Source organism: Phanerochaete carnosa (genome assembly GCF_000300595.1).
Source record: "Phanerochaete carnosa HHB-10118-sp unplaced genomic scaffold PHACAscaffold_1, whole genome shotgun sequence".
Taxonomy (NCBI): domain Eukaryota; kingdom Fungi; phylum Basidiomycota; class Agaricomycetes; order Polyporales; family Phanerochaetaceae; genus Phanerochaete; species Phanerochaete carnosa.
Genome location: NW_006767628.1, coordinates 4,600,480 through 4,610,653, shown reverse-complemented (window position 1 = coordinate 4,610,653; position 10,174 = coordinate 4,600,480). Strand labels below are relative to the sequence as shown.

Genomic DNA, 10,174 nt, shown 5'->3' with positions numbered 1-10,174 from the left:
TCGCGTGGCCACATGATGATATATTTAGATCACCTTAAAAATCAAACCGAAGACTGGCAATTATTTGAGTACGGTCGCAGTACCAAAGCCGAGTAGTCGTGTTCTCGATCGTAAAACCATAGGCCGCACGACGCCGAGGATCCTCTCGCATGATGGTGTTCAGGCCCCAGAGAAGTTTTTGAGCGTCCTAGTGCCAGCGTAGGCCAGTCAGTCGACGACACTGGAGAGAAAGCAGCTATACCACACACGTCATTTGTCTCTTCTTGCCCATCCTTCTTCTTGAATTCACCCAATGGACCGATGTCCCACCAGCTGACATCACTTCGACCGCCACGTTCACGTTCGGACAAGTTGAGAAAGTACCCGTCGGGGCGAGACTTGTTGTCGTCGCGATGCTGGCTATCTGGGGTTCTGTGGGGACTGTTTGTGTAGGCGAAGCGCTGCCTGGGGGTGCCCTTCTCCCAGCGGTGACGTCCGACAGCTGCTGATATATCCTGGGCGATGTCTTCTAGCTGCTTGAACACCACGGCTTCGGTCTCCAACTTCGCCTTTGAGAGCTTCGGCTGTTGAGGGAAGGACGCCCAAGTGTACTCGTCGCCATCTCTCTCGAGAGCGGCACGGCCATTCGGATCTGTGGTCTGAAGCTCCTTCATAACGGCGCGCACCGCACTGTTTCGCTCTCCGAAGACGTCCGGGAGCGGAGGCATGGCGTGAGCGAGAAAATTATCCAAGAGGACCTGGGGGACGTGACGGAGCTCTTCTGTCAGAGCCCTACGGGCATCCTCCGTCTTCCCAGCGAATATCGAGGCTGACTGCGCAGATTTCTTGTGAGAAGGCGTTTCAGTGTTAGAAGGACGGGCCTGGCCGTCCGGCGGAGGAGTGCTAGGAGCCTTACGCATTGTGACGACGGGCTTGAGCTGGACATCGAAGGCTGCATTATATACGTGTTGTGAAACAGATATTTGCGAGATATGTGGGAAGAGAACAAGAGCTGTTCTCAATTGTCAGGCCTGGTTGTTCAACGTCGCGTTCCAAGAATGGCAACTGAACAGTGCACTACTGCACCCGCGCGTTATTGATGGCGCGCCCCGAATAAGGAAGCTGCTCGTCCTTGCTACTATGAGCGTCCTCCCTCAGGGTGCATCCTCGGAGCGTATAATCGTATTACCCTGTTCTAGACAAACACACAGCCAAGGCATTATACTTATTTTGTATGTACTCGGACGTTTCTTTGTCTGAGATTTCCGAAACGCTTCCTGGAGGCAGATTCACAAAGACTGGTGGATCAGGATGCTATTCGGGAGTCACTCAGGCTGGCGCATCCGAGTGCTCACATGTCAGGGTTTAGGGTGTCGCAGCGCAGATGTGAGTCGTATATAAAATAAATTGTTAAGTGATTCAGCCCTCAACGTGGTATATGGGAGATCACGCCACAACACACGCCTTCTAATGCGTTGTTCCAGAGTGACCGTCCTGGACGATGTGGCGATGACTCCTAGTACGCGACAGCGGGGCATGTAACCCCCTGAAAATGCGGCTAAGAATTCAGATTACACTGCTCCCGAGATTACAGATCACATTTGTCAGCGGTCCACGAATTTTGTCTACCTTTTGAACGACTCCGGTCTTGAGCAACTACGCCACAAAGTGAGTACGTAAATATGTAGGAGCTGTCGCCGCAACCTCAACTCCAATATCATACAAGCCAACTAGCGGACTTTACAAGACTGCCTGAACGCCCTGTAGCGGCCACTGGAGCCACTGCAGACATGTCGCTTCGGGAGAGAACGAACAGGCCCGAGCGGCTTGAGCGGCACCGCGGTTGCCACGAGTGAGTCACTGACCATGCGAGGAAGAATTAGAATCCAAGGGAATGCGCACGTGAATCCCTCGTTTCGCCTGCTGAGAGATCTGATAGACGGCCGCACTGTCCGGACTGGCACCGATTCAGGGATTATCTCCGCCATCTCACGGCAGCCGGACCAGCAGCATGTTGCCCAACTAAGTCGCCTGGCAGGGAATCTTCCAATCTCCAGCGTACCTTCCTGAAAGATATTGGAGTTGCGTACGAAAATAAGTACTAGTGGAGCTTCCTGATTGTGCGTGCTCTGGCGGCTTATATCGTGGGGTCTTCTCGTGTGCTCATCATTTATAATTACATCATCATAATCTTCCCTCCAGAATAATATCCCTCCAGCCTCACTTCTAGCGATATTCAAGACATCTCTAGAGGCGCTGCTTCTGGTCTCTGAGCTTGGGACTTTTAAGCTGACCCTTGCAGAGTATGACGACGAAGACTCGGTGAAGAATTCTGCCACCGTCTGTAAAAGCGTACTATCTGAGCATTACGCGCGCGCCATGGTTTGATACCATTATGGTGCTCATGAGCAAGACGAGAGAAAGCTCGTCAAGGAGGTATGGGATGGTAAAGACGATCAGGTTGAGGTCGGAGTGTCGGCCCAGTAAGGTGTGGGGTATTGTTTGTTACTACTCCAGGCGCTGGCACTCTTATGTGCGACGTCGGGAAGGAGTATTGTGTCAAATGACGAGGAGATGAACGGGGCCGACCCATTGCCGCAGCTGAGTTGGGATGCCCGCGCCACAAAGTGTTAGGCGCTAATTCAGATGTCAGCGAACTCTGACAAAACCTCGGAAGTTGGCCAGACTGTGGCCAGCTAGCAGGTCTCCTTTCAGCCCTACTGCTTGTGCTATGGCCTGAGTAGTTTCGCCATCTCATCGAAGTTTGATTCCCGCAGTGAGGCCCTGACTAGTCCGCACAATGAACGGCACTGGTGCGCCTGCTACTAGCATGTGCCTGCGGACAGCCCGGGCCTTCGGACAGGTCATCGTAAAGTTATGATGTTTCCTCGTTTTCAGCCACCGCTTCCCCGAATCGTCCATCCCTGTGATAGTTGTCCATTTGCGAAGCGGTCTGGTACACATCTTCGAATAACATATATGTACTCACGACTAGTACTCTGCTCAGTTCGTTTCAGATGTATCATCGTTGAGGCTGTATTCTCTCTATATCTCCTGATAGATGCGTGTTGTTACTTCTTGCTTCCTAGATGTTTACCCCGAGCGTTCCTGTGTGACGGGTATCAGCTGTGATGTCATCAAAGCCTTTCTTCAGCCCGGTCTTCCAGCTCTTGTTCCCAGTCTTTTACCTTCACCTTCACGCCACAGTTACCTGCACTCTTTCTCCTCCGCGCCCGTTTCTCCAACTATATCCAGTCCCTTGAAGCCCCGCTCGTTGCGTGCTATATATACCGCTCGACCTGAAGATTTCGTAACCGCGTGTCAACTAGCTCCACCACGAGCGTTGCTACCCCCCGGTGTCCGTGCATACGAGCATCCACAAAGCCCTCCAAGATGCAAATGGACGGCTGGACAGACTACCTTCACGTCGCGTTCTACGGAGAGCACGTTCTCTTCCCCGCGTTCCGTCTCGATTCAGCATGGCATTTCGTCGTGGCCTCGATCTTCACCGCCCTTCTTTGTCTCGCAGAACGGTGCGTCTCGAGCCTGGTGTGGAGGTGGTTGAGAGCCAAGCTTACGGAAGTGTTGGGCGCACAGCGCCCTCACGTATGCTATCAACAAGAACTGGACGCCCTTCGCATGCACCCGTCGCTCCCGCTTCCGCCGGGCGGTGTGGAAGTCGGTGTTGTACTGGGTCGTCACCTTTGCCAGGCTGTGCGTGCGCATTTTCTATGGTTATTCGTCGAGAGGGTACCTGACGGGGAACTGTTGGCGGCATCCGAATAGGCTGTACATGCTGGTAGCCATGACCTTCAGCATCGGGTAAGTGCCTTTCGCATTCGTCGCGCGGTTTGTGCGGGCTAACGGGCGTTCGTGCTCAGATTGATCCTCGTCTCCGTATGTACATTAGCCAGACGACCTCGTCGACCATGCAGCTGAGACTTCGCATAGGTCACCTCGTTGTCTGTCGGCCAATTCGTCATTGAATATCTTGACAACCACGGGCCAGACCACACTGGGAACGAGTATGTGCTCTTATTTCACGTTAAGCAAACGTTTCGCTCACGTCGCTGGTACCTTAGTGTGGAAACCGTGAAAGAACCACTGCTTTCATCGTCACCTACATCGTATGAACCCTCATTTACTTCGCATCATTATCCCACTTACCGATTCCCTTCTCTGATATCTCTCCTACCTCGTCTCTGTCACTAGCCCACAAGACGACAACCGTGAACGCTTCCTCGCCCACCGAGCCTAGCCGGGATCAGCAGAGTCCTGTCAGGCGTCTCCGCTCGAAGTCGAAGCCCGCAAGCATTTTCATCCACCCTGCACAGTCTAACATCGCACGAGCGGACGCGGCGGCTATTCACATGGGCTTGGCATGGGATACAGAATTGGTGAAGGGAAACATGCATGCACCCGGAGGCGAACCGGCGTGGAAGATTGGAAGAGGAAAGGATCTTGCAAGGCAAATGATGCGCCGGGGCGGCGCTGTCTGACCTGCTTTCATGGCCAAGAAAAAGAAACATGGCCCCCAGCAGGCAGCCTGGCGCTGTCTCTGTAATCACAAAACACAGCCGACCGTACGCATACTAACAGTAGAATGTAGAGAGTATAGTTTGTTTTGCAAAAGATTCACAAGGGGAGCTTGCTCGTCCGTAGCATGTTGTATCTCGAGTACAAGCATTATTTTTTCCCCTGAGAATGTATATGGTAGCATTAAAAGACACCTCTACGGCGGCGGCGCATCCGACTGACCCTCCTCCAAGCTCTTCTCAAGACCCTTCAACGTCCTCGCCAACTTCGCCCCGCCCGCCTCACCAAGGACCGCCGAGAGCTGCCCAGCCGGCGCGCTGAGGAGCCCGACGATCTGCGCGCGCAACGTCTCCAGGTCCGGGAGCTGCGCGACGCTCCGCACGTCCTCGACCCTGACCGCGCGGCCCTCGATGACAGCGCCCACGAGCGCGAGGTCGGGCGCGGCGCGGGGGCGCGCGCCCTTGGGGCGGCGGCCGGGCACGTAGCTGTCTTCCGCAGCCTTGCGCGCCGCGGCGAGCTCCTCGGCGCTCGGCGGCACGCGCGGCGGCACCGCCCGCGCGACCGCCGCGAGCACCGCGAGCAGCTGCGGCGGGTTCAGCTCGGGGAAGGTCAGCACCGCGAGCGTGCCGCCTGCCATCTGGGCGATCGCCTCGCGCGCGGTGTCGTCAAAGTCGGGGTGCTGTCGCAGCGCGACGCCGAAGAAGGCCGTCGACGCGATGACGAACTGCGGGAGTGGTGGTGGTGGAGCAGGGGAGTTCGGGTGTGGATGCGGGCGCGCGGGCGTGAGCGCGGCGAGCGAGGGCTTCGGTTTCGGGGCGTGCTTGAGCGCGGCGGCGGCGATGTCCTTGCGCAGCTGGAGCAGCCGCGGGACGGAGAAGTCGATGTGCCGGAAGAGGATGAGCGGGTGCGTCTTGCTCGAGCTCAGCAGGCGGGTGTACTCGTCCACCTTGAACCGTTTGCGCTCCGGGTATTTGCGAGGCATGGCCTTGCCTGGGAAGGCGTACGGCGGGGCTACCGAGGCGGCGGTGCGTTTTGCGATGGTGCTGGGCCCCGCGAGTGATGCGCTAGGGCATGCCGCACGCAGCGGCTTTGCCAGCGAGGAGAGCATTGCTGGTGACGGTGAAGTTGCGGGACAAGACTCAACTTGCGAAAACGACAGACTGGCGCGCGCTTGTCGCCGACGCGTTGAATTGAAAGCGCCCGCTCGAGCATTTCGCCTCAACACCTTATCCAGCCGCGAAAAGCTCAAATATAATTCTAGGAATAAAGTCAAGCTCTCCGGCAAACACATGCATTTAGGTTATACATGGCGCCTATGACCCAGTCGGAATCGCTGTATGTGTACATCGTTCAATTTGCTCTTCGACTCTCTGGCTCATTCAGGGACAGGTCCAACGTTAGCGTGCTGTATTCCACAAAAATTAAGAAAATAGGCGCATTCATGACCGGACGAAGACTGACCTTCTTGCTGTCAAATCCATCAAGTGCAGATGCCACACGGGTACCAGCAACGAGGGAGCTCCAGTCCAGGGTCTCAAACACACTGTCGCCGCGGAGCTTCTTTGAATCGTGGAGCGCACGAGCGGTGAGGAGGTGCTGGTGTGCACTGTCCTGTTCGCTTGTCAGCATTGTTAATGATAGTTGACAGAAGCACGCGACGTACAAGTGCTGGCATCGGTGAGTTGACCTCTGCCGCAAGCTTCCTGATGTGCGTCGAGTCTTTGATGCCACCATCGATAGCAAAGCCCTTGGTTCCGTCGAACAGATCATTTACCATCTTGTTACAATACGCGTCTAATCTGTTCATCGCTGAGGTCAGACATGGAGTGGCTGGGTATGGCAGACGCTTACAGCGGTGCTGGTAAAAGGTCTTTAACGAGGCCATGCACCTGAGTGGGCTTGATGCCGGACTTTTCGGACAGAGTCAGGGCTTCAGCGAGAACCTCGAGGCTGCCCAAGATCATCGAATTGCCGATAAGCTTGAAGGTGGGCGCTGTAGGGTGAGCGGTGAGCATGCCTTGAGATGAGACACGGGGATATGTCTGACCTTTCTCGAGGTTACCTCCGAGGTCGATGACCTTGCGGCCCAAGGCGGGGACCAAGAGATGTGCGACTTCCTTCTTGGAGCGATAATCGCCGGCCATGACGACGATGAGCTGAGCTGCTTGAGCGACATGCGGTGCGCCAAAGACGGGTGCCATGACGAGGTGACAGTGAGGGATGTTGCTGATGAGGGTGTCGAGTTCACCTGGCGAAACGTCTTGAGCTGACAAGTGCGCATGGCAGCAGTAAGTGGACCTCACCTGCCAGTGTCGGATAGACGGTGCTACATTCTACGAAGATCTTGTTTTTCGTCGAATGGGACTCCTGTTCTCGACTTTTGATGAGCCGACAATGAAGAGTAAAGCCAGGCAGGCCATACCTTGAGCGCGGTCGCAAACTTTTCATAGATGGCCTTGACGATGTCATCGTTGGCGAGGTTGGTGATGATGACATCGCAGTTGAGCGCAAGGTCCTCTGGGTTGTCTACGATTTCGATGTGTGTCTTGCCGACCTCGTTCTGCAAGCTCTCGCACTTTGCACGGGTACGGTTCCAGACGCGTATTGGGTGGGCGATGGTGGGGGACTGAAGGCGGGTGGCGAGATTGCGGACCATGGGATTGCCCATCGCACCGAGACCTGCGAAGCCGAGGACCAGCTCCTTGTGCGGGGTGTGGGGGCGGGAGAAGGGGACTGAGTCCAGTGCCGGGGTCGAGCGACCGCTGAGGAGAGGCGTCATGGGCTTTGGGCTGGGCAGGTGACTGTGCTGGAGAGGGTGGGCCATGTCTGCTGCGACTGTGTGCGACGGCGATGGTGGTCGGGGCCAAGGCTGCAATCTCTCGTCGAATCTGCCTCTTTCGACCTCTGCTTCTCGGTTCGCGTCATAGGGCGTGAGCGCCGAGCCGAGCCGTGTCACGTGAGAGCGACGGCGGAATAACTGGAGTACAAGCTGCCAGCTCGACGGAGGCTGCACCGCGACCACCGACGGCCATGGCTCAGCCACAGGCCTATGCCCCGCCCTTCCCGCATCAGAACAAGGGCACCCTCGTCCCCGGCCAGTCCATCTCCGTCAACAAGTACACCGTCCAGGTCGACCGCTACCTCAGCCAAGGCACGTCTCTCGTCGCGTTCCCCGTTCCACTCATCTCACGTCCAGCCCAGGTGGTTTCGCCCACGTCTACCTCGTCCGCACCGCACAGCCAGTTTTTGGAACACACCACCATGTCCTCAAACGCATCGCGGTCCCCAACGAGGCCATGTTGACAGAGGTCAAGAAGGAGGTCGACATAATGGTACGCAGCACACCGCCTCACCGGACCCGGGCCAGGATCCATGACCTGTTCCACAGAGGATCCTCAAGGGCCACCCAAACATTGTCTATCTCATCGACGCCGCATGGCATCGCTCGACCGACGGTGTCTACGAGGTCTTCATTCTCATGGAGTACTGCCCAGGAGGCGGTATCATCGACATGATGAATCGACGTCTCAGAGAGCGCCTCACAGAGCCAGAAATCCTCACAATATTCGTCGACGTCTGCGACGGTCTCGCCGCGATGCACGCTCTCAAGCCGCCATTACTCCACCGCGACCTCAAGGTCGAGAATATCCTACAAGCGTCTCAGTCCTCCTACAAGCTCTGCGACTTTGGAAGCGCCACTCCCGTGCAGAAAGTCCCGACATCGACGCAAGAGCTGAGAGCCCTGGAGAGCGACCTCAACAGACATACCACCCTGCAATATCGCGCCCCGGAGATGGTGGACGTCTACCAGCGACGACCCATCGACGAGAAGAGCGACGTGTGGGCACTGGGCGTCCTGCTCTACAAGCTTTGCTACTATACCACCCCCTTCGAGGAACACGGTCCCCTCGCCATCTTGAACGTTCAGTACAAGATCCCCCCTTATCCCGTTTACTCCCACCAGATGAACGCTCTGATAGGTACGTGCTTTATCCCGCTATCCTGTCTTGATCTAAGGCATCACGATCACAGCCTCCATGTTGCGCGAACACGGAGCACAACGACCGAATGTGTTCGAGATTCTGAACCACGTCCACGCGTTGCGAGGCTCGAAACCGCGCTTCCAGTATAGCGTCCAGACGAAACAACCGCCGATTCCCCGTCCTCTGCAGCCGCTGTCCGCCAACGTTGGCGCACGCGCGCCGGCACCTAACCCTCTCGACGACCTTGTCACGTTCAAGTCTCGAACGGCACAGCCATCGCCGGCCAGGAATGCTGGTGTCGAAGCTCGGGAAAAGGTCCTCGAGGCCATTGCGCCCATGCGCCGAGGACGCCCCGGGCAGTCTGCGGGTGTCTCAGAGCAACCGCGCCAATACCAGCCTCCCCCAAGCCCAAGGAAGGAGAAGGAACGCGGTGGTGCCGGAAGTGCAGGCTTCAGCTTGGACATGAAGTTCGGCGCCGACGAGGACAAGGTCTGGAGGGGTGTTCGGGGTCACAAGTCGGGACTGGCGAGCGTGGGCGGAACGACTGCCAACCTGAACTCGGGCGGTGATGCGTGGGGGCTCGGGGGGAAAGACGCGGGGAAGGAGAAGGTCGCGAAGGACAGGCTGGGGTTGCCCAGTGGCTTCGACGGCGACTTTTCAGCTTCGTTCGGCAAAGGTTTCGGAGACGCCTTCGAGCCTTCCAAAGCACCCGCGCCCAGCCCATCGCCATCGAAGCCCCTACCGATCCCCAGCTCCCGGCCGACACCGTCGCCAGGACTGTCCGGCTCCCCCAGCAGGCCAAGGACATCCAAAGACGCCTTTGATGGCCTGGGCTTTGTCGCTCAGCCGCCGCTGCCACCGACGCTCGGCGAAGCTCGTCGCGTGAGGACAGGCCTAGCGGCCACCGGCGTCAGCGCGACCCTGTCGTCGGCGTCGAGCGGTCAGTACCTCGCTGCCCCAGGCCAGAGTCCTGGGGCCGGCGTCGGCTCGAGCTACACGACGTACCGCCCTCCGAGCTCGCAGTCGCCCGTGCCGTCCCTGCGTCCCCAGCCGTCGCCGCGTCCTCACTCCCCCCTCGTCTCGTCCTCCCGTTCGCCGTCGAAACCCTCGCGGCCCGGCGAGCTCTCTGCCGAAGAACGGTTTCCCTCGCTCGAGGACCTCGACCGTACCTTCTCCCCTCCGGCGCCCGGCCACACGTCGATGGCGAACGCCGCCCGTGCACCCTCGCAACCAACGTTGTCGACGGAGAAGGTCTCGGAGCGTCCGACCGGCACGGCACGACCGCCTTCGCGAGGTGGCGGCGGCGGCGCGGTGCGCACCGGCAACCTCCTCGGGCTGCCTGCTTCCGCGACGGACCGTGGCGCGGGCAGGTACGACGGCGTGCGCTCCCAGCAGGTCACCGGCACCGCGATGCGCGACGCGAGGCTGGGCCACGGCCGGTCGCCGACCGCTACTGACGTTACCGCTACCGCCGCCGCCGCCGCCACTGCCGCTGCAGCCGCCACGCTAGAATCGGGCAGAGGCGGACCCCGCCGCTCCGGCACGGTCTCGGGGCACACCCGTCCGGCGCTGCAGCGCCGCCATCGAAGCTCACTCTCCATCAAGCAGACTCCGTCCGACGCGGGCCCCGCGCTCGTCGACGTCTCGTCGGCTCGATCAGCAGGTGCAGCAGCAGC

The 10,174-nt window shown here is 58.3% G+C and overlaps 5 protein-coding genes across 5 annotated transcripts in view; 2 read left to right on the top strand and 3 right to left on the bottom strand.

Annotated features, from left to right (window-relative positions):
- PHACADRAFT_204721 (uncharacterized protein) overlaps positions 1–1,027 on the bottom strand; it is a gene marked incomplete at its 3' end in the record, with an annotated part of 1,785 nt that extends 758 nt beyond the window's left edge. Inside the window, exons 1-2 of the mRNA XM_007390899.1 lie at positions 249–1,027; positions 73–187 (exon numbers count right to left, since the gene is read on the bottom strand). Of these exons, the coding sequence (XP_007390961.1) occupies positions 73–187; positions 249–899 (766 nt within the window). The remainder of the gene's footprint in view (positions 1–72; positions 188–248) is intronic.
- Positions 1,028–3,131: 2,104 nt separating this feature from the next.
- PHACADRAFT_135311 (uncharacterized protein) lies at positions 3,132–4,478 on the top strand (the record flags this gene model as incomplete). Its single annotated transcript, XM_007390898.1, has 7 exons — positions 3,132–3,512; positions 3,577–3,693; positions 3,766–3,801; positions 3,861–3,876; positions 3,931–4,004; positions 4,062–4,106; positions 4,238–4,478. Exons 1-7 carry the CDS (start codon positions 3,373–3,375, stop codon positions 4,476–4,478), a joined length of 669 nt encoding a protein of 222 aa, XP_007390960.1. The 5' UTR covers positions 3,132–3,372.
- Positions 4,479–4,711: 233 nt separating this feature from the next.
- PHACADRAFT_135308 (uncharacterized protein) lies at positions 4,712–5,645 on the bottom strand (the record flags this gene model as incomplete). The annotated part of the gene is made up of 2 exons (XM_007390897.1): positions 5,054–5,645; positions 4,712–4,975 (listed from the first exon to the last, which is right to left on the bottom strand). The coding sequence occupies exons 1-2, from the start codon at positions 5,621–5,623 to the stop codon at positions 4,712–4,714; spliced, it is 834 nt and encodes a 277-aa protein (XP_007390959.1). The 5' UTR covers positions 5,624–5,645.
- A 103-nt stretch (positions 5,646–5,748) lies between these two features.
- Positions 5,749–7,349, bottom strand: PHACADRAFT_248231 (uncharacterized protein). Its single transcript, XM_007390896.1, has 7 exons — positions 6,938–7,349; positions 6,819–6,882; positions 6,563–6,763; positions 6,367–6,508; positions 6,179–6,314; positions 5,977–6,126; positions 5,749–5,920 (listed from the first exon to the last, which is right to left on the bottom strand). Exons 1-7 carry the CDS (start codon positions 7,337–7,339, stop codon positions 5,891–5,893), a joined length of 1,125 nt encoding a protein of 374 aa, XP_007390958.1. The 5' UTR covers positions 7,340–7,349; the 3' UTR covers positions 5,749–5,890.
- A 196-nt stretch (positions 7,350–7,545) lies between these two features.
- PHACADRAFT_24739 (uncharacterized protein) overlaps positions 7,546–10,174 on the top strand; it is a gene marked incomplete at both ends in the record, with an annotated part of 5,246 nt that continues 2,617 nt past the window's right edge. Inside the window, 4 exons of the mRNA XM_007389542.1 lie at positions 7,546–7,670; positions 7,712–7,847; positions 7,904–8,495; positions 8,548–10,161. Of these exons, the coding sequence (XP_007389604.1) occupies positions 7,546–7,670; positions 7,712–7,847; positions 7,904–8,495; positions 8,548–10,161 (2,467 nt within the window). The remainder of the gene's footprint in view (positions 7,671–7,711; positions 7,848–7,903; positions 8,496–8,547; positions 10,162–10,174) is intronic.